This window comes from Thamnophis sirtalis, unplaced genomic scaffold (genome assembly GCF_051295495.1).
Source record: "Thamnophis sirtalis isolate CommonGarterSnake01/CBP01778 unplaced genomic scaffold, rThaSir2_p1.2 scaffold_2, whole genome shotgun sequence".
In the NCBI taxonomy this organism is placed as follows: domain Eukaryota; kingdom Metazoa; phylum Chordata; class Lepidosauria; order Squamata; family Natricidae; genus Thamnophis; species Thamnophis sirtalis.
In genome coordinates this window covers 152,262,738-152,286,731 of record NW_028261382.1, presented here as the reverse complement: position 1 = coordinate 152,286,731, position 23,994 = coordinate 152,262,738, and the positions used below count along the sequence as shown (strand labels likewise).

Here is a 23,994-nt window from a genome sequence, read left to right as displayed (position 1 = left end):
TAAGGCAGAAGAAGGGAGGGTAGTCGATGCCTCGACTGACAAGAGGCACATCCTCCGCACCCTTAAAATCCCCATTTCCTCCCCACTCCAGGGGTAGGATACTGCAAAATCCCCATTCCCTCCCCCCCTCCAGGGGAAGGATACTATGAAATCCCCAATTCCTCCCCACTCCAGGGGAAGGATACTATGAAATCCCCAATTCCTCCCCACTCCAGGGGTAGGATACTGCAAAATCCCCAATTCCTCCCCACTCCAGGGGAAGGATACTATGAAATCCACATTTCCTCCCCACTCCAGGGGTAGGATACTGCAAAATCCCCAATTCCTCCCCACTCCAGGGGAAGGATACTATGAAATCCCCAATTCCTCCCCACTCCAGGGGTACGATACTATAAAATCCCCATTTCCTCCCCACTCCAGGGGTAGGATACTGCAAAATCCCCAATTCCTCCCCACTCCAGGGGTAGGATACTGCAAAATCCCCAATTCCTCCCCACTCCAGGGGAAGGATACTATGAAATCCCCAATTCCTCCCCACTCCAGGGGAAGGATACTATGAAATCCACATTTCCTCCCCACTCCAGGAGAAGGATACTATGAAATCCACATTTCCTCCCCACTCCAGGGGTAGGATACTGCAAAATCCCCAATTCCTCCCCACTCCAGGGGAAGGATACTATGAAATCCCCAATTCCTCCCCACTCCAGGGGAAGGATACTATGAAATTCCCAATTCCTCCCCACTCCAGGGGAAGGATACTATAAAATCCCCATTCCCTCCCCACTCCAGGGGTAGGATACTGCAAAATCCCCATTCCCTCCCCACTCCAGGGGTAGGATACTATGAAATCCCCAATTCCTCCCCACTCCAGGGGAAGGATACTATGAAATCCCCATTTCCTCCCCACTCCAGGGTACTGCAAAATCCCCAATTCCTCCCCACTCCAGGGAAAGGATACTATGAAATCCCCAATTCCTCCCCATTCCAGGGGAAGGATACTATAAAATCCCCATTCCCTCCCCCCTCCAGGGTAGGATACTGCAAAATCCCCATTTCCTCCCCCCCCCCAAGGGAAGGATACTATAAAATCCCCATTCCCTCCCCATTCCAGGGAAAGGATACTATAAAATCCCCATTTCCTCAATGTGACCACTGTCTGTGATCCGGTTTGTGATGGAAGGAGGCAGGAGAGATCACCCAGCTGTATTTCTTTCGTTAATTTATCCATTTCGGCACAGTCCATAATTTTTCTATATAATTTTTCCGTATAAATTTTTTAATCAAGCCTCCCCCCCCCCCCCGGTCAAAGGTGTCCCTCTTTACCAATCTGAAAATCTGGTCACCTTACTCTATCAGGACCCTGCAGCGCTTGGGCCTCCTCCCCACATGCCTATCACACTCCATAGTCATCATCTGAAGCTCTTCAGACCTCGTGTTTTAGAAGGAAGGCAGTCCAGTCCATGTGTCCCCGTGGCCATATGGCACCTATCCAAATGTGGCCATCATTTTGATCTGCCTGGTTTTGGGCACTGAGCCATTTGTGTGTTAGCATTGTTAGAATAAACCTTTAGCCTTTACACTCTGTCTCGCCTCAGTTCTTGCGCACCTCCCACTGTTCTCAGTACAGAACACTTCTGGACACTGTAGAAAACTTCTACAGCACTGTTCAAACCTTCGTAAGGCAACAAAATGATGCAGTTTGTCCCTGGCTCATGCAGCAGCGACTCAAATGTGGTTACCCTTTTGTGGGTAAGACAAAATGGCAGCCACTTTTGGAGCTGTGCTATGTGTCTGTAAAGAAGTCATCCCAGCACTCTGGTGCAAGGCCTTGGAGCTCTTCAAAAGGTGTGGCAAGAGAGGTGTTTTGCCTAGTGGAGTCGGAAGCAGGCCTAAGGCCCAGGAGGGAATCAGATCCAGTGGGGATACTAAAAGGCCTATTCAGACCCAAGGCACAAGAAGTGAAACATGAGGCATATTGTGGGTACTTAAAATTCAAGCTCAGAATAAAAATAAATATTAGAACATAAAATTACAGAGTTGGAAGGGACCTTGGAGGTCTTCTAGTCCAACCTGTTTGAGCAGGAAACCCTATACCATTTCAGACGAAGGGATGTCCAGTCTCTTCTTTAAAGTCTCCAAACTTTTTCCACTGGGTAACTGTTCCCACCATAATGAAATTTCTCCTTAGCTCCTTAGTTGAATTTGAACATACAAAAATGGAAAATAGACACATTTTTATTGATTGATTGATTTGCTGGTCAAATTTATGTAATTGCCCATCTCACCTGAAGGGACTCTGAGCTGCATATAATAAAACCAGGAATTAAAACATTTTGCAAACCTATTAAAACAATAGCAATACATAAAACAAGACAGTATGTAAGATGTTACATACAATACCACCAGCATGCAGGATCCCTGTCAAAAAGGTTCATGCCAGTTCACAGATCATCCAAATAAAGCTGGAGTTTTGTATTTTAGTTGTTTATTTTTTTCTGACCAGAAATATTCTATTTTGATAGAATGACTGAAAACAAAACTGCAAATATGGTGTGGGTGTTCCATAGCACTTCACTCTTGTAGATTTTATGAGGGTGGCTTTGATGAAAGCAGTGATATTTATTGACCTTTCTTCATTCTGTCCCCTAAGTTGTTATGAGCAGACAGAATTGTCTTGTAAATTACTTTCTCCCCTTTTTAAATTATTGTGAAAATCTAAGATTCCATAATTCCAAATTATAAAGTAACATTTAAGAACAATCTGCACAACTCAGCTTGGTTTTTCACTTTTTGGTTTCATAATATAAAAAGCACTGTATACTCTAGGTGCAGATATAGAAGCTGTATCTGAAAGGAGCATTTTATAAATACAATTATTGCCTATAGTCCCATATATAATATTGATTCTGAAGAAGTGAAAGATTTATGTTAACTATAATGTTCAATCATTCATTTTTTAAACCAATTCCTTTTCAAAACTTATTTGCTTTAGTTGACTACATGAGATTTGTCATAAGAGATTTCACGGCAAGTATTTTTAAATTACATAATTAACATAAATTCAGATATTATAAGTTTTTTATTGTTACATCTCATTTTTTAATTCCAGAACTTCATGTAAATCAAATAAAAATATGCATGTATGTAACCTCCCTATCTATCTATGCACAAGAATCATCTCAATTAACAGTTGGGCTTAGATAAGTGTCAACAAAATTTAATGAAATTGGACTTAGTTTGCTTGTGACTATGTAGGGTTTTTTCAGCTGATTCCTCTTCTAAATCTGGCCACAGGTTCTGCCACTCATTATACTACACTCCCCTCTCCCTCGAAAAAAACCCCACAAAATAAAACAAAAACAAATATGTTTAACACAAGTATGGTTTCTTTCTAAAAAAAACATGATTGAGGGAAGGGAAGGAATTACTAGATCAAACAACATGTTATCCACAGTATCCTTTTAGAGAGGACATTCATTCATGTATTAACATCTGTTTAATAGTTAATATAAGTTAAACATTTGCTTTAACATGCAATCTTTAGGAATAAGCACAGATGTTACATTTTATTTTGGAGAATGACTCTAAATGTATAGATTTCAATAAGAGCAACGTCAACAACTAAATAATATTGAATAGCACATATAAAATCCTAAAAGGCATTGATTTGAAAATCTATACTGAGCAATCATTAGTCATTGTTCTTCAGTAGTGTAATTTCACTTCCTTTAAATATTTGCATATTAATAGAAAGTTCTAGTTGCTCTCCTGTGGTGAGTGATAGCCAACCACTCCTCCTTCCTAGACCTCCTGTTTATTTTCAAACTCAGATTTGCAGTCACGAAGCCCAAAAGAAGCTTAAATGTTCCCAGCTGCACTAAAGTATAGCAGAACTGATATGAATAATGAACTTGCTATGCTACAAAACAAGTCTATTTGCTTTTTCACCATACGAGGTAAGATCATAAAAATTATAAGAGATAAGAGTCCCCAACCCAAAAAAAACAAAATCAGGGAGGAAAGGGATCTATTTTAGAAGAATGTATGATGCATGTATTTATATTTCAGCTGGGGTAGAGATGTTTAAGGAATGTTCTTGCTCGAATTACTATGCTATTTTATTTTTATTGTTGGTTTATTATTATTTTGTTTTATTTAGGACTCAAGTTATATTCAAGCAATACAAAAAGCCTGCCGTTTACTTAGAACGATGTACTGTGCAGTTCATTATTTTATTCATAAATTTAATTCAAAGTGAATTATAGAAAAAAAGATATTATACTCCATGTATCAATGAATGTTATTCATTTTTGTTAACAGTATTAAAATATAATTATCTATTGTATATTTAAGAAAACACAATGAATAATAAATAGTGAATTCCTTGCTAAGAATATAATAAATCGCTCAGTATACATACATGGTAGAAACATTTATATTAGAGAATTTTTATTTTGGATGGGAAATAGAGAAAATGGAGGCCTATGTTTATTATATTAAACACTTCATTTGACTTAGATTATGTGCTTGCAGCCAAACCCTGTATGGATTTCATAAACACTACTGTAAGAAATTTGTACTTGTACTAAACTCCTGAGAAAAACAGGTTTATTTCATTTTTTTTCTTAAGTAATTAAAAAATATTGTAATAAGGTGAATAATATTGATATTTGAAATAAAAATGGGTCATAATTTGTTTTTTTCATTCAGCCTTTCAAATTCTTAAGGAGAAAAAAATAGTTGTCTTGCTTTGTAGGTTGGCTTAATTTCATTCATGCTTCAGTGTTGGGCTAGAACCAGAGGGTGCCAATTTCAAATTACTACTCTGCCACAGAGTTCTTAGGATGGTCATTTTCTCCTGTCTCTTTCATTTTGTCTCAATTTACATATCTTACAAGGTTTACGAGGCTGAAAAGGGAAAACGATCACCATACATGTAATTAAGTTTGGAAGATGATACTGATATATTCCAGAAATAGAATTACAGTCTTAAACAAATTCAATATGTCAAATAATAGATTTATCCATTTGTCCTAATGGTTTTTTCAGTAGCCATCTCTATATTTAGAGCAATCAAATTAAATCCCACACCAAAAAGTCAGTTCTAGGATTGGAGCTTCTTCTTGTTTTTTTCTAAAACTGTATAGAGAGACAATGTTGGGGAAAGAAGACAATATTGGATTAACAAAAATCTGCATAGAGGAATGACCTCTGAGTATTTGGATCACTCTGACTGTTTCAAAAATAGATCAGTCTCAAAAGGGGTCCAGAATATTCCTCAAAATAGAACATTTGGCATGCTAATAGAAATGACTTTAAGATCTTCTATGCTTTGTTTCACCGACTCCAATGCCCAACCAGGAAAGCAAGTAAATTGTTGATTAGGCACCTGGAGCACTACAGTGTTTCTCAACTTTGACAATTTGAAGATGTGTAGACTTCAACTCCTAGAATTCCCCAGGTAGTTATGGTGACTAGGGAATTTTGGGAATTGAAGTCCACATTTTCAAATTTCCATGGTTGAAAAACACTGCTGTAGAATAGAATCTCCATTTAACTTGGTTGCACTGGCTTCTGCTGCTTGTTCCATTTAGAGTACTGAATAAATGGAAATGTCTTTAAAAATAGATTTAAAAAAACAATTAAAGGACTGTCTTTTATTGGTGTTACATATTATTTTGCTGTAAAGTTCAAGTGAGGAAAAATCAGGAACGAAAGCTATTTGGGGGAAAATATATTTATACATTCCAGTCAACACTTGTAGCTACAAGAAAAGTGATGTACAGTAAATTAGAAATATACTTTTAAAAAGTATACAAATAACTTATTTTACAAACATTCACTGTTTATTGATGCAGAGTGCTCTTCCCCCCCCCTTTCTGTTCAATTGTGTCTGATTCTCACTGACTGCCTGGATAACTCCCTGCAATTTTCTTGGAAAGGTTTTTCAGAACTAGTTTCCATTGCCTCCTTCCTGGAGCTGACCCAAGGTCGTCCAAGCTGGCTTTGGGCATAAGGCAGGACTTAATCTTACGATCTCCCAGTTTCTAGCCTGAAGCTTTAACCACTACTGGCTCCCTGTTTTATTTTAGAAAAACATAATACAGATATGATGCAAAGGAAACAATTATTGACTTCAACATTAAAACAGCAAGATAGATCTCAGAATGTTAGACTGATGCTGCTTTGGAATTAATACTTCCTGCATGGGTCTTCAATTTATATATGAAACTTGTTTATGAAACCATTTTTAATAAAATGTGTTCATAAACCTTTAGAATGCTGCATTGTCCAGAATTACTTCACACTAATATAGAAATTCTCTTGCTAGGTTGCTAGTAAAGTGAATAGATTGTTCGATTTCTAAGATAAGGGCAGGGGTGGGCTTCAAAAGTTTTAGCAAGGGGTTCTCTGCCCAGTTGCTGGGTGAGTGTGGCCATGGAGGGCATGGCCTAGTCCACCTCCTGCACCACAGGGGAGGTGTTTTTGTTCTCCCCAGGTTCCGGAGGCTTTTCTTGAGCCTCTGGGAAAACGAAAACAGCCTCCCCAGACTCCGGAGGCCCTCTGAAGGCCAGAAATGAGCCCATTTCCGGCCTTCCCTAACTTTCAGTAGGCCTTTTTTTCATCCTCCCCGAGCCTCTGCGCATGCCTTGCACTTACCTACATCAAAAAGGGGAACTCTTGGGAGGGATGGGGCAAGGTGGATGGGAGTAGCCAGGAGTGGGATTTGGGGGTTCTCCTAACTGCACAGAATCTTAGCTAGAGCTTCTCCCGAACCTCTCTGAACCCCCAGCAGCTCACCCCTGGATAAGGGGGAACCTCTTTCCTATGTTCCAGTCTTTTTAAACAAAAAATAAAAACCCTGGAATTGTTCTGCATTTTATCAGTAGAGTAACTTTCTTTGCCAGGGTCATTCAAGTAATGATTTGCATGTACTCGTTATATTTATATTTCTGTCATACTGTAAATGCCATTTTGGGAGCTAACCTTGGGTTGATGTGCCCTGCTTGGGAATAGGAAAATAAGTTGATTAAATCTATTGATGGAAGCTTCTGTAGCTTACTATAAATATGCCAAATTGAAAAAGCTCCATAATTTTGGATTTGCACTGAGATTACAATATTGAGGTGCATTTTTCATATTTCCTTTCCTTTATGGATATTATCTATCAAAGTCTACCAAAGAAAATATGTTTTACATTTAAACTGCTTCTCCAATCCTATCAATCCACAGAAATGCAAAGGAAGGGCAACAAATGTTCTCAATAAATAGTATCTTACCCTGCAAAGATTTACCTTAGATGAGTATTCTTCGGGGCACAATGGTTCAGTGACAATTCTAAGTTACAAAGGCACTGAATGAGGGGGACTATTTAGCAGTTGCAGACATTGCAGATCCCCACAATCACATGATCACAATTTGGGCACTTGGCAATTGATTCACTGTTACAACAGTTGCAGTGTCCCATGGTCACTGTAACCTTCCATGCTGACTTACCCCAAACAAAGTTAATTGAGAAACCAGCAAGAGGTTGAAAGTCCCCCCCTCCCAGTTTTTCACTAACCATGGCGCATGCACACTTACACGTGTTTCCTAGTGCTTGCCTGTGGCACCGGCATACCCACATATACTCTGTAGCACCTACCCGTGGTACTCACCCCCCCACCATAATTCTCAACCTCAGCTCTCTGCCTCTGTCCAACTTGCTTTGAACTTCCACTAGTTCCCATTTAATGGGAACCCATTTGTGGTTGTGAGGATGCCATGGCAACTGGGACTGCTGGAATTGTCGTAGCTGAGCAGTGCTATTACATGACATAGTGCTTTATGACTGCATTGCTTAGAGATGGAAATTCCATTCCCAATTGTAATTGTAACCTGAACATTACCTGTAGATATAAATCAGTATTATTGTAACAGGCATAATAGATCAGTATCCAGAAGAGTGGGATTCTGTGATATGTTTACCGATTACTGTTAGAAATTTCTTATTTTTGATTTCATTTTTCTAATATTTAATTTCATCAGATGGAACCCAACTTATTCCTTCTGAAGATTTGAATCACACTAATTGTAAATCTTAAATTAATCTGTAAATATCTGGATTAATAAATCCATACTGATAAATGTTTGTATTATAATTATAAACTTAATCAGCAAATCCAAGACCAGCTAGAAATCTTAATGAATGAAGGCAAATATTCATGTTCCAGAATAATGTTGCCGGATCCAATCTGGGTTAGTCACTGGGACGAGGTTTAATCTTTTGAGTTTTTGGACTCATGCTGGGGCCGATTCTCATGGAAGTTCTGTTAGAGAGAAGATCCTTGAGGATGGGCTTCAGCACGATTTCAAAAGGTTGGAAGACTAAACCTCTGGTCCCAGTGACTGACCCAGATTGGATCCTAGAAATTTTAATTTTAGACGTGTCACAGTACCATGTTTATGTAGCCCATTAAGCTTTTGATAAAGTTCCCATTTAATAGCTCAAAGTAGCTGAATCCTAGAGAAGTTAGTAGTACTACTCCATCCACAAAAGGTTTTGAGAATTTGATTGAGTCTCTTTGTCACTTTGCCCATCAGAGAAGGTTAAAGATATGATCAGGATTGCATACAAAAACTTCAGTAATGCACAATGAGAGCTTGAGATTTCATTTATAAGAATTTTATTAGTTTTGCACATTCTGCTGAACAGTTTAAGCAGTTCATTTGTGATGACTATTGCAATGAATGTGCACAAAGAAATTACTTTATGGTATAATATATCGTGATATACTCAAAGAATCAGCTATAGCTTCCCCTGACCCTACACTGCTTCTGGGAGAGTTTGACAAGCTTGGATTTAGCACAATAGTTCTTTGAGAAAGCTGATAAGATTAATGTTTGCATTGTAGGTTCCTCAAGATGAATGGTCTGGATATACTCCTTGTGGCAAAGATGAAGAAATTCCTTGTCGGCGAATGCGTAGTGGCAGCTACATTAAAGCCATGGGAGATGATGACAGTGGTGACTCGGACACTAGCCCAAAGCTATCTCCAAAGATTGCTGCACGCAGAGAGAGCTATCTTAAGGCCACCCAGCCATCACTTACAGAGCTCACAACCCTCAAGTAAGTCTGTTTTAACAACAATTATTCTAAGACACAAATTCAAAAAATGATCAGATGGTGAGATTTCTGGACCACCAATTATGGAAATGAGTAGGAGCGTACCTGTGTTACCAGTTTATATGTTATGATGTTGTCTAAGTTACAGTTTGGGTAAATAATGTGTATTATTTACCCAAAATAAAACCTATGAATAATAGGTTGTTTTTGTGATTCCCTGTTACATGAAAAGACAAATGCCAATGAAGCTCACCATCTACATCTGAGACTTTGTTCTATTCTCATTGCTATCAGTTGGCATAGATATTGGATAAGATGGTAGGCATTCCCCATAAGGTTAATACTAATTTGCTGGAAATTCCTGTTAACTAGACATAGCTATCCCTGATGTTTTTGTTTGTTTGTTTTTCTGCAGAATAATGGTGACAATTGCCTTTTTTAATGATTCTGTTGAAGTACAGAATGTTTAAATTAAAGATCATTTTTCTTTTTTGTTCATATATTAAAAACTTTAATTAATTTGGTTTTTATTAAAATTAAATCAATTTTTGTTTTAATACTGGTGATAGCAAATATTTTTGCTCAGACCAGACTAATAGGAATTACAAGGAATAGACAGCAGATATACATAATTTCTAACCTTTAAAATTGTAAAATCATATTCTATTCCTGTTTCTGTATCAGTATTATTATTTTATTTTTTAAAGCATTCTAAATTACCCACTTGAAAAGTCATGCAATTTTAACTCTTCCAATACAGATTTTGGAGCACATTTTTCTGTAATTATGGCATTTTTAATATTTATTTTTCAAAAAGCACTCCTTATTTTTGCAACTAATTTTATTTAATGTAAGTTTATTGCATATTTTCAATTGTAAACTACATTGCAAAATTTTTAGAAGTCCAGATTCTTAGTACATATATAGATCTAAGAAATAAAAATTCATTTTATGAATCAGAACACTCTTAATCAGTATGGATTTATTTCCATTTACTTAAACTGCCTCTGATTTTTCAATCGCAGATAATAGCCCAAAACTGACTGCATTAAAAAGACACGGCAACATAATTTCTGTAGGTTTTAAGGCAAGAAGGAACGAATTTATGTATTCTAGTCTTATGACCACATTTTCCCTTTACTGCATGGAATATTGCTGCATTTCAGATTTTTAATACTACACATTCCCAAAATTTTCTAATACTAGATGTATAATATAAATCATACTTTTTTGTGGAATGATAAGAAGGCAGAGTATTTCACTATCCACAGTGCTTTTTATTTAAGTATAAAATCAGAGCTGCATTGTGGTCACATTACATAAGCAAAAATACTTTCTGATTTCTTTTAATATATTTTCTCCTTAGCCCACCTCACAATCTCCCTCCTACAATCTGTTCCCCATGCCATGGTTTCCATGTGGTTACAGAACACTTTTTGAACATTATAGTTAAAATTCTGAATAAAACACAGCTTGCTGTGATCATGAAATCACACCTCCGCTCTTTTACTCCCATTATCCTACTAGGAAGTGAGAAGCTGTTGTTATTTTTTCCTTCAGATGGTAATGTTTGCTGGTAAGGGAGGAGGGGAATAAAAATAATTATCAGGCAAATAAAACTGTTCAGATTAAATTGGTTCATTTACTGCTCTTCATAAACTCCCCATGCAGATTAATGTTTAAAATAATTTTCTTGATTTTTAAGTGTACAGATAAAAGCATTAGGGTTTAACAGAACATGGCCTGTGAATCTAACAGAAGAAAAAGACAGAGCTAGTTAAATCCGTGAATTATCACCTATATAGAATGTAGTGCTATTACTTGAATGATGAAAAAAATACTTTTGATGGAAAAGCTCTTGAATGGTGGAAACAGTAATGTTAGTACCATTTTCTTCTTAGTGAGAAGATGCTGAATATAAACAAGACTTTAGACCAGGGGTGTAAAACTTGATTTCATTGAGGGCTGCATCAGGGTTGTGTTTGACCTTGAGGGAGGGCATGGTCAGAGGATGTGGCCAGTTTGACATCACTCGTGTTGGGGGCGCCTATGGTAGCCCGAGCGCTCTGCCAGCAGAAATGGGCTCCCAACCTCCATTTCGGAGCCGGACCTTCACTATTTCCAGGGTGGCCTGCAGACCAAATCTAAGTAGCCTGTGGGCCTGACCCGGCCCCCGGGCCTTGAATTTGACACCCCTGCTTTAGACAGATGGTACATGAAATTACATAATGTAATGCATAAGTGGTTTACAACTGCTATATATAAACAGCAACAAGATACAAATCTAAAGCTCTAAAATACTTAAATTTGAAAAGTGAAGATTTTTAGTTTAGCAGATAAATGTTCATGTTACATTTCCATGGAGATATTGCTGTTTCTTCTGCCAACAAAATGCTAACACATGCAGTTTTGCAGAGATATCAGATGAAAAATTATCAGTTGCAATTCAATCTTTTAAAAAAAGTACTGGAAATATTTCCCAAAGAATTTTTAAGACGGTGGTACTAAAATTGTTGATGACAATAACGAATGCACAATTATAATACATACCATATTTTTCGGAGTATAAGACGAACCTTTTTTCCTCAAAAAAGAGTCTGAAAATCTGGGTGCGTTTTATACATCGAATACAGCATTTTTTGCCCCCGAAGCCCCGCCCCTTCACCAAAATGGCTGTGCATACCCTTATGGAGGCTTTCAGAGAGCTCCTGGGGGCTGGGAAGGGCAGAAATGAGCAAAAAATGGGCTGTTCCCCCCCCCCCGCCCACAGCAGCACTCTATAAGCCCCCATAAGTCTATGCATGCAATTTTTTTGACAAAAAACAGGCCCATTTTCATGAAAAATGGGCTGTTTTTTGCTCATTCCCCCCCCCAAGCACTCTGCAAGCCCCCCCAAGGCTATTCATGCCTTTTTTGAAAAAAAAAAGGGACCGTTTTTGTGAAAAACGGGCCATTTTGGAGAGGTTTGCAGAGTGCAAAAACTTTTTTTTCCTTTTGGAAAGCTCTTTAATTGATTGATGAGAATTACATTGATCAAGTGCTGTGCCAGCAGAAACACTTACCTATCTACTGTATTTCTCTCTCTCTATCCCTCTACCTACCTACCTACGCACTCTCTTTATCTCTATACCTACCTACTGTATTTCTCTCTCTCTCTCTCTCCCCCTTTATCTATCTAACTAACTAACTAACTAACTAACTAACTAACTAACTAACTACCTACTCTCTCTCTCTCTCCCTACCTATCTACTGTATTTCTCTCTCTATATATTTCTCTCTCTCTATCCCTCTACCTACTAATCTACCTACTGTCTCTCTCTCTCCCACCTATCTACTGTATTTCACTCTATCTCTTTCTGTTTCTCTCTCTCTATACCTCTACCTACCTACCTACCTACCTACCTATCTACCCTCTCTCTCTCCCTACCTACCTACTGTATTTCTCTCTCTTTCTCTCCCTGTCTATCCCTCTATCTACCTACCTACTTTTTTAAAAAATTTGCCTCTTCAAAACCTTGGTGCGTTTTATAATCCAGTGCGTCTTATACTCTGAAAAATATGGTACTTTCAAGTGAATTGCTGCTGTTTCTACAGAAGGGGAGTTTTTCAAAAAGTTTACTTCATTTTTATATGAAGTAAATTTTGTGTTAGTTTCCTTGTGACATATTTAGATATTTAAAAGTACATTTTATTTTCTATTTTAATTCAAAAATTCAAAATAATTATTCTGACTCGGATTAATATCTGATAATGCTTACTTGTAATCCTGTGGTGCTAGCCTTCAGCAGACTACATTTGCTTTATTATCTGTGATTGCTATCAACCTTATACAAAATGATTGCAAAGGTTTTATTTTATTTTAGTAAAATTATATTAGCAAATATATTAGCCATCCGTTGTATCTTCATGAGGCACTTTTTAAAAAGTAAAATTTTGTTTCCTTTATTTAATTAAATACAACAGAAAAATGTATAAAAATACATTAAAAATAACAAAAAAGAGTAGCATGATAAATGGTATAAATAACCATGTACATATATGTGTGATGTGTCTGTGTGTACACACACACACACACACACACACACACACACACATATACCGTATTTTTCAGAGTATAAGATGCACCGGAGTATAAGGAGTATAAGACGCATCAAGGTTTTGAAGGAGCAATTTTTTTTTTTTTTTAAAAGGTTTTGCACTCTGTAGACCTCCCAAAAATGGTTGTTGTTTTTTTTTTAAAAAATGGCATGAATAGCCTTTAGGAGGTTTATAGAGTGCTCCTGGCGGCTGGGGGGGACAAAATTGAGCAAAATATGGCCCATTTTTTTCTCATTTTTGCCCTCCCCAGCCCCCAGGAGCATTCTGCAAGGCTCCTAAAAGCTATGCATGGCCATTTTGGTGAAGGGGCGGGGTTTCAGGAGGCAAAAAAAATGCTGCATTCAGTGTATAAGACACACCCAGATTTTCAGCCTCTTTTTTTAAATATTTTTTTTTAATTTTTAATTTAAAACAAACACAATATCCTTCTTTACATGCTGTAGAAAGTGTATCAGTTGGTTACAAAAAGACTTTCATGCATCTCTTCCACAGTCGAAACATAATTCATATTAACTCAAGCATTTTAACTCAAATATTTATACATGTCACCATCATCATATCTCCATTTTTATTTGACTATAATTGTTTAAGCGGCCTTCATCATAAAATATACCAAAATTTAATACATAACCACATACTGGCCTTTCAATTATTATTTCTAAAATCCTCCACTAACACTAAATCCTTATGTCCTATTCTAGTTAAACATCCATAATATTTAACAAAGTTTTCTAATCCTCCTTTCCAAATCACTGTTTAAAATTTACATCCAGTTTCCTTATATTATACTCATATCTATATATACGTTGTTATTCTTATCCCTCCTTTATTTGACTATATCCTGTATCATAACATTTTCCACCTAATAATCAAAACTTTAACTGTATCTAACTTGGTTCTTTTTTTAATTAACCTTTATGTATAATCCAAAGGGATTTCTAATCTTCCTTACATGGGTACCATTCAATATTCATATCCAATTATACTCATCATAACACTACACATTGTATACATTAGTAACAATATCAATTATTTATTTAAACTATATCTATTGTCAATAAATTTCACTAAGTTTAACTAGTTTTAAATTATATTCTTCCATCTATCAACCTGTATCTTTCCAATAGCAAAACAGTCTCATATCTTCTGCCATTTGTGGTTCCAGTCCTCTAATCATCTCCTTGATCAACTTTGTATGGACTCCTCTTAGCAACTCCTTGTTTATAAGATCTCTCATGTAATCTTGATGCCCTTCTTCTGTTTCCTTAATCAGCTTATCTTTGATTGTCAGTAGTGTTATCAATGGTATTGCTAGTAAAATTTCTCTCTTAAAATCCATAGATTCTTCTTCTGTATCTTGCCCTCTGAGATAAATTTCCCATCCCTTTAATTCCTTTTTCAGTATTCCACTCTTTCCATTTTCAGAGACCAGCCAATCACCATAAATATCAGCAAATTTAATCTCTTTATATTCATTTTCCACTTCGATTTTTTGAGTTTTAACCACCACATTTTGCATTTGATAAACATCCTCAACTTCTTCATCATATTTTGCTGTTATATGCTCTCAGTCTTCCAACTTCTTCTCTATCCTCTCATATGTATTTGATAATTTCTGTATTTCTGAAAATATCTTTTGCAAGCTCAAGATTTCTGTTTGCTCTTGAGATTGTGCCATTCTGTCCAGCTAACAAACACAGCTGCTCTAGCTTGGAAGGTTAAAAAAATTAAACATAGATTCACAAAAACGTTTGTTTTCATTTTTCTCTGGTTAGAGATATACTTCAAAGGGACATCTGTATGCTTCCCTTCTTATCACTCTTTATAACCAGTAATAAAGCAGTAAGACCTTGCAGTGCCAAGCCAAAACAATCAGCGAAGAAAAAAAAGTGTTCCATTTCCAATACACAAACCCTCCAGCCCCCAAGCAGCAGTGTTACCGTTGCAAATTTCCTTATTTATTTTGTATCTTTTTTGTATTTCAAGTTAGAAAAAAGAGTCCAATCTTTAAATGGGTTAGAAAAACACTCACAGCAATGAAAGGAAAACTTTAGTCCATAGGTTACAGAGAACAATCAAAGAAAAAATAGAAGAAGAAAATTTAATCGATCCGTTTCAAAAGGCTTGCATAAATTCCATCCATGAAGATAGCATTTAAAAAGTAAGATAATCACTGTCCAAAACCATTCCAAATTTAATTCCGCCGCTTGATTCTTCTGTTCTGCAATTTGAATTAATTTTAAGTTTTTTATAGCCAGTCTCTTTTTAAAACAGTAAAAGTTCCTCACCAGCTGGAAACACTTTCTCTTTCCAAATCGTTCCATTTTGCAGCCGCCCCGACTTCGTCAGCCTTGGCTAGATTTTTTGTCGCCGGCTTGAAGAACTTCTCATGCATCGATCAGGGACTTTGTGATGTCCCGGAGGACAGCAAGACGTATTCTTCCTGTTCACCCTCTCTTCGGGACATTTTAGGTCCGATTGGACCACCCAGCGGCAAAAGTATCGGCTGCAGTCTCGAAGCATCGAGACCGCACATCCGTGTTGTTGTGGAATTGGATCCTCCCCTCCAGATTTTCAACCTCTTTTTTGAGGGGAAAAAGGTGCATCTTATACTCCGAAAAATACGGTACATACCGTGTTTCCCCAAAAATAAGACATGCCCTGCTAATAAGCCCAATCGGGCTTTTCAGAGCATGCACCATAATAAGCCCTCCCCCGTAAATAACTACGTAAGCGCATCCCCGCCATTACCACTGTACCACCTACCAGTACAGCTTGCAAGGCAAAAAGAGGGCCCATCGCAAAAACAGTGGCAGGCGAAGCAAAGTACTTCCATCCCCCGTCCTTCCTTCCCATGCAAAAAGAGCCCGCCGCAAAAACAGCAGCAGGCAAAGCAAAGTGCTTCCACCCCCCACCCTTCCCTCCCACGCAAAAAGAGCCCTTCGCAAAAAGAGCAGCAGGCCAGCAATGCGATCACCCTCTCCCGCCTGTTCCTTCTCACACAAAAAAACACTTCCCACCCCAATGGTAAAGGCAGCCTGCCTGGTTCCCTTCCCTGCCACCCTTTAGCGAGAGGTGGCAGGTGGGGGGGAGAAGCGAGACGTGCGTCCTAGCGCTACCAGAGACTGACAGCTCCACTCTGTTCCTCACCCTTTCGCCCAGTGAAGCCCCTTGTAAAAAAAAACTTGCGAGTTGAACTCATGAGGTTTTTTTTACAAGGGGATTCACTGGACAAAAGGGCGAGGAACGCAACGGACCTGGAAAGGTAAGAGGCATGCCTCGCTTCTCCCCGCCCCACCCATCTGCCACCCCTCGTTAAAAGGGCAGCGGGGAAGGGAACCAGGCAGGCTGTCTTTACCATTGGGGCAAGGTGGGGGGTGTTGGGCTGTGAGGCGCGCCTCTTACCTTTCCAGGTCCTTCGTGTTCCTCGCCATTGTGTCCAGGGAAGCCCCTGGTTAAAAAAAACCCTTCCCACAACTTCAAGAAGTTTGATTGAATTCGCCGGAAGAGTTTTTTTTACCAGCGGCTTCCCTGGACACAATGGTGAGGAACACGACGGACCTGGAAAGGTAAAAGTAGCACCTCGCTTCTCACCTGCCCCAGAAAATAATAAGCCCTCCCCCTATAATAAGCCGAAGGCCATATTTCGTGTGGCAAAAGAAAATAAGACCCTATCTTATTTTGGGGGAAACACAGTACTTACATACTGTATGTATGTATTTACTTATATAATATTCAGTAAAAAAACAGCTACATGTCATTGCAATTATTTTATCGTAATTTTATATAAAGATTACTACAATAATAAAAGTTATTACATTTAATAAAGGAAAAATAGGTACATAAAATTAAAACAGAAAAAAAGAATATTGTAAAGAAAAAAAGAAATATATAGAAAGGTCTTCCTCCATGACAATTATAAATAATTTAGTAACACTTTATCTTAAAAAACAACAAATGATCTCTTCTTCCCATACTGTATCTCTTATCTATAAATAAATTTACAAAACATTTCTGTCTCAATGACACCAAAAATACATTAAGGTTTGAGATAATGACATATAGCAATAGTAATAGCACTTAGACATATATCACTTCATAGTACTTTACAGCCCTCTCTAAGTGGTTTACAGAGTCAGAATATTGTCCCCAACAATCTGAGTTCTCTTTTTATTGACCTAGGAAGAAGGAAGGCTTGAACTGGCAATCAGCAGAATTAGCCTGCAATACTTCATTCTAATGAATGAGCCACCACAGCTCATATCCATCGTATATCTATATTAACCATGATTAATTAAACCAATTTTATATTTCTTGCTTTTCTTCTAGCAGTCTTGATCTTTATCCCTGGAAATAATTTTGTATTTGTAAGTCAAGTTTGAGTGATCATCTCTTTTAATTGTAGTCTTTAGTTTCTTCTAATTCCCTTTAGTGTCCATGTTTTAATTTTATGCTTTATAAAAAAGAATTCAAAACAAAACATTTTCCTTTGGGGAAGGATTCTTTATAATTAATTTATCTGGACCCATTTGTAACCTTCTAAAATAAACTTTCCAATCATATTTTGCTATTTATTCAAAAGAAATGTAAGTCCCTAAATTTACATTTAAAGCTACTTTCATTAAAGATTTAAGAAAACTTACCTGGTGCTGTAAAACCTATTGATTTCAAGGTTCCTCACAGCAGAAAAACAGTTAACAAGCAATCTCAGAAAGTTATTAGAAAAGGAAGTATTTGCTTAGTACTTCCTTAGAACAGGAAGGACTCTGTGTCCTTTCAAAGTGCTAACTGCATTTTCAGCAAGATAAATTGTTCTCTCACTGGAGCTTTAAACCCTCCAGATATCACTGTCTTGCAATTCCTTGTAAGAAGCTAATCTCAGATCCTCTCCTTGTTTTATCAAACATCTGGTCTCCTCACTGGCTCTACATTCTGCTGCTGTCATTGGCTCTGCTTTTCATGAAACTACTTTTGCTATTTTTCCCCTGGACGATACTTTTGCAATTGTCCGTCTATTTCTATATTCAACTCATTCACAGAGCACAAGTAATATCAAGTCTTTGATACTGGATAACTAGAGACATTTTTTTTAGTTCAGTATTTATTTTTGCATCTTATATTTGATGACAAACTGAGTCCCTTATCTTTTACATAATCTCTTGGTATGGAAATAATAACAAAGTAGGAAATTTCAGAACATGGCTTCTGGAATTCTTTTTGACTAAATAATAGCTCTCCTCAGAGGAAAGATGATTAGAAAGAAGGAGTTGGCCACATTCAACACTGCTGCCTAACTGCCAATTCCATGAGGTTGTAGTAAGGGGAAATCTCTGGGATTTTCATTGTTGATATCTTTTGCTTTTGTTGACAGCCCCTGGCATATAGCCAATTTTAACTCATTTTTTTCTTTAGCTGACATCTCCCTGCTAACCAATTTTAGTCCTGTTCTGTTCCATTTTCAGAGAGTTATGTTGACTGATAGAGTCATGATCCCCTTTACATAATTTCTTTCCAACATGTCATTGTATTGGAAAGACTAAAAAGAAAGTCAGCCTGATCCTATTTTATATATATATAAAGTTTTTTTATTTTTTCATTTCATAACAAATAACCACATGTATATTATTATCCTCTTACCATCAATAAATTTAGCTAGTTCATCTGATGTGGAAGTGAGGCAGGGGCTATCTGGAACCAGCTCCCCCCGGAAATCCGGACCATACCCACTCTCATGGCCTTCAGGAAAGCTGTAAAAACTTGGCTGTTCCGGCAGGCCTGGGGCTGTTGACCTCATTGTTGAGGTCCAGCCCCGACTAGAATGAATGTATGAGGGTGTTTGTTGTTTTTAAATTGTTTTCTTTTATCGTTATGTGTTTTTTTTTTCTTATACTTTTTGTAACCCGGAGTCCTTCGGGATTGGGTGGCATATAAATATATTTAATTAATAAATATATATATATATATATATATATATATATATATATATATATATATATATATATATATATATATATATATATATATATATATAAAATATATTTATATGCCACCCAATCCCGAAGGATATTGATGCTTTGTTCTCCCTTCAGCAAAAAAAACCACCCTTCGTATTTTCCCAGTTCTTGATTTTATTAATTTTTTCCCCTGTTACCTTCTGCCTCTCATTGGTTATAGTTTCTGAAAATATATTAATTGGAACAAAATCAAAATACAGCAAATCTCCAGTATGTTTCTCTTCACCTCCTGCTTTTCCAAATTCTGATTTATGGCAATTGGTTAATTAAAACTTTCTGCTCAGAGTTTCGCATTCCATTTGCTGCACAGGCAAGATTAGGTTATGAGTGAGAAAATAGTGCTTTCTTCTTGAGTTTTTTCTCCCTTGTTACATTCCTTTTCTCACTAATTGGAGTTGCTTAAGATATATTAGTCAGAAGAAACTCGAAAGACACAAATCTCCTCAGTATGTTTTGGTTTCCGTTTCACCTTCTTAGTCTCTTTTAAAAATTTATAGTGTTTGAATGGGTCTGTCACTTCTCTGCTTTCTCCTTTTTGTCCAAATTGTTTAAAGCAAATGGCTCACTTTTGGGCTAGTGATTCAACCCTCCATTTTTCCCCTTCTTTCTTTCTTTTTGCCAAAATCTCGATCTGTCCATCAATATTATTTATTTATACTCTCAAGGTTCTTTGCCTTTTCCAAATTCTGATTTATGAATGTGGGTTAATTACATCTTCTTACCAGGCTTTCATTTCATCTCCTGCACACTACTGTTCAATTGCTTTGGCCTGAAGTCAGCTTCTTGTGCAGTCATGTTGCCATGCTGCCGCCCTGACACCAATTCAGAGGGCAAATTTCTGACCTAAGAGGGACCTGTTGCACTCCCTCTGGGTCTGATGAGACACTGCCACTTCTTCACCCCACCCCCCAGGAAGGTTCTGATCCAAAAGGATCTTGGCATTGTTTGTTAGACAGAGTTCATGTGAGACTCTTCAGAGCTCACACACCCCATGTCTGTCCAGCTGAAGAACTTCCGGTCGACCCAGCCTGATCCTATTTTTTAATGCCAAGAGTGAGATATGTAAACCAACTGAGTTTGCATTTCAATTTCAAAAAATATTAAAATATATTTGAATCAGTGATGGTGAGCATGTGTAGGTGACTTATTAGTTTAGATGGAAGTTTTTTTTAATTACCCATGCTTATGCAAAAGTGATAGAGCAAAAAAAATCAAAGTGACATAAAATAAAAACAGATTTGAGAGTGTAGAGGAAACTTTAAGATAATTTATCCTCTTAAGGGTGACATACAAAAACTTTTATATGAGATAAATGGGAAAAATAAGATTGGTGAAACATAGATCATAGTTTCATGGAGTTCAATATCTATGTGCAAAAAATGTGATGACCTTCCTTACTCATCCATTGTATCTTTCTTATTTTTTTTCTCAAATGTAGAACTTTATATTTCTCCCTGTTGATTGTAAATGTGTTTTTATTTTCCATTTCATTTTCGTACAGTCACATATATACTGTGCATAACCGGGGCCATATAAAATTAAACAATAAACACAGCCATTCCTCTTGTCGACAATACCCCCCAAAATAGAAACCCAATGTACCTCTTCGACACTCCATACACCCTTTCTTTCGCCCCCCTCCAACTTTCCTTCTTCCCTCCATCATTCCCCTCTACCCTACTTCCCCTCCCCCTCTACCACTTCTATTATTTCTTTGATATTAGTGTAACTCTTGTCCTGCAGCAAGTTGGTCCTGTTGAGTTGACCATAGTGAGTAGGCCACAGTGAGGCGGCTGTGGTGAATTGTCATAGACCCAATGCAGATGACCTGGCAAAAGAAATTCAGTTGGCAGCAGAGCAGACTTTGGGAAGAAAAAGAAAGGAGAAAAACTAGAATTGAAAATTTTTGGCAAAAAAAATAATGGGTGACAAACAAAATGAAATCATCAGCAATTGTTGAATATGAATTGTTGCTTTTATTTACAAAGAGTAGGACTGGTAAACATGAGTTAAACTGGGAAGTGTTTGTATTTCTTTTTTTAAAATATATATTTTATTTCAAAATTATTAATATAAAATAAAAATAAAAATAAAGAAGAGCATTGTTGGGCTCAACCCAAAGACAAATGGAAAAGGTGAAGAGCCTCCCTGAGTCTCTTTGAGAGTGGGCGGCATACAAATTAAATCAATCAATCAATCAATTAAATCAATCAATCAAGAGCATAGAGAGACAATAACTAACAATGCAGAGCGCATGATGGGGCTCCAGATGATATTTTTGTTAACTATTGAGACAATTGCCACTGTTTACAGTTACCACTACAATTAAGAGAATCAGAAAATATTGTATACATATAAAGTCACATCATATTCCATAGATATACATGTTTGGAGAGACATAAAACTATTCTGCCTTGAACTGCAAGTTAACAGTAATGGAAAGGCCAGATTAAAAACCAGGCTTCAGGAAAAGATGGAAGAGGAAGTACGGATATGGCCCTCTCTTCTGTAACCATAAGTCATTCTTGCTATCACTTACTAAGGAATCTAGCCAAAATACTTAAATTAAAAATGCTGGGGTGGCGGGGTAACTTGCTTGTTTGCTCTGATGCTTAATGGCTTGAATTAAAAAAAATCTGCATTTTATTAGCAAAAAAATGAGAATTTTTGGAAACTTTAGCTCTTGGCACAGTAGGATTCTCAGCAGATGCCTTGTGCTTTTCATGAATATCATCCCAGCAAGTATCAATTATGTCTATCACATCATTTTTGTTACAATTTCTAACTCCCCCTATTTATTACCCATATATTGCTTTATATTGTTGTAATATGTTCCACTCTGAATTTGTCATGAAAAATTAGTGTGTCTTTTGGCTTGCCAGCAGCACAAGATTCATAATTTTTTACATAGACATTGATTTACAGCTCTGCGTTCTTGCTCTGGAATTCTCCATTGAACATTAGTTTTAATGGAAGTGTGGGCAAATGTTTTGGCATGAGAACTATATGTATTGCCCGGAGCTGGGTAGAAAGCTGCAAATATGCACACACCAAGCATGTGCACTCATTTAAATATGAAAATATAGACTTTTCCTTCATCACAATTGGGCTGGACAACTGAAGTTGTCTGAGAGAATTCTTCCTTATGTTCTCTTCTTTGATAAGAAACACTATCACACTGGCAAACTGACATACCCATTTCCTGTGAAAAATATTTCTTTAGTAAGCCCATACCCAAACTAAGTAATCTGAAGCTGGTTAGATGAGGCAGAGATTGAACAATTAAAAAAGTATTCTGTGATCAGGCCAGCCACAGTACATACCCACAAAACTTCCAATGTTTCTTCCTAAACTTGACACCTGTACATCAATATTTAGACTCAAGAATCTTTGCAATAAAGGCCTTTTCTCTTTATGTTAAAAAAGTGGTGATAATTGATATAGTATGATATTCAGTGTACAATTTAAACAATATTTTTAACATGGGACAGAAGGAAAGATTTTTAATATTGTCAGGTTTACTCAAGGGAAAATAGGGTTTCATGTAAGCCATACCCAAGCTCATTGGATCTTTCAACTGATCCAAATTTATGGTCAGAATTTTGAACTATGACATGTATGTCATAGCAGTGAATTTGGATGTTCTGTTCTCATTATATTTCACAATAAAAATAAATGGTTAAATAAGCCAATTTGAAGTTCAAAGAATCATAGCTGTGGCTACTAACATTTGCAATAATCTTGAATATTGATTTTAGCTTATTTTAAATGGAAACCATTAACTGGTACTGCAGGATGGACTTTCTTTTATTGTATTATTAATCTGCATGAAGCTCAAGGACATCATAGCACCTTCTGACTCAAAGTACATTTAAGAATATTTTTATACAACATACTGATGGTGGAGGAAGAGATTATATTCAGATTTCTCTGCCCCTGGGCTTTACATTACAAAAAACCAGCAAAAATTAACTTCAGGTTGATTTAAGACTGAAAGCATGAAGGAGAGAGAGGTATTTGATAGGTTTATGCGAAGATTTAATTTAACTACCCCATATTTTTCAGAGTATAAGAGGACCCTTTTTTCCTCTAAAAAGTGGCTGAAAAACTGGGTGCGTCTTATACACCGAAAACAGCATTTTTTTGCCTCCTGAAGCCCCGCCCCTTCACCAAAATGGCCATGCATAGCCTTATGGAGGCTTTCAGATAGCTCCTGGGGGCTGGGGAGAGCAGAAATGAACAAAAAACGGACAGTTTTTTGCCCTCCCCCCAGCTGCCAGCAGCATTCTATAAGCCTCTATAAGGCTACACATGCCATTTTTTTGACAAAGAATGGCCCGTTTTTGCAAAAAAATGGACCATTTTTATACTCGTTTTTGGCCCCCCCTTCCAGAAGTACTCTGCAAGCCCCCCCCCCAAGGCTATTTATGCCTTTTTTTTTAAGGGGGGCATTTTTGCGAAAAACGGGCCATTTTGGGGAGGTTTGCAGAGTGCAAAAACTTTTTTTTTCCCTTTCGGAAAGCTGTTTAATTAGAGTGGTTGATGAGAATTACATTGATCAAGTGCTGTCCCAGCAGAAACAAAGTTTTAGGTGCTACAGGATATCAGCTATTTCCTTCTCCAGCACATGGATAAATACACCTGGAAACATCTACCTACCTACCTACCTACTCTCTCTCTCTCCCTACCTACTGTATTTCTCTCTGTCTCTCTCTCTCCCTCTATCTACCTATATACCTACCTACCTACTCCCCCTCTCCCTATCTACTGTATTTC

At 37.1% G+C, this 23,994-nt stretch overlaps 1 protein-coding gene across 2 annotated transcripts in view; it reads left to right on the top strand.

Moving 5' to 3' along the window:
* Positions 1–23,994, top strand: part of DLGAP1 (DLG associated protein 1) — a 296,685-nt gene that overhangs the window by 201,980 nt on the left and 70,711 nt on the right. Inside the window, exons 1-2 of one of the 2 annotated variants that reach the window (XM_087707224.1) lie at positions 3,838–3,956; positions 8,895–9,109. In XM_087707224.1, coding sequence (XP_087563350.1) covers positions 3,906–3,956; positions 8,895–9,109 — 266 coding nt within the window. In that variant the 5' untranslated portion in view covers positions 3,838–3,905. Of the gene's footprint in view, positions 1–3,837; positions 3,957–8,894; positions 9,110–23,994 lie in introns of those variants that run through there. The other variant, XM_087707223.1, reaches the window with a different exon arrangement.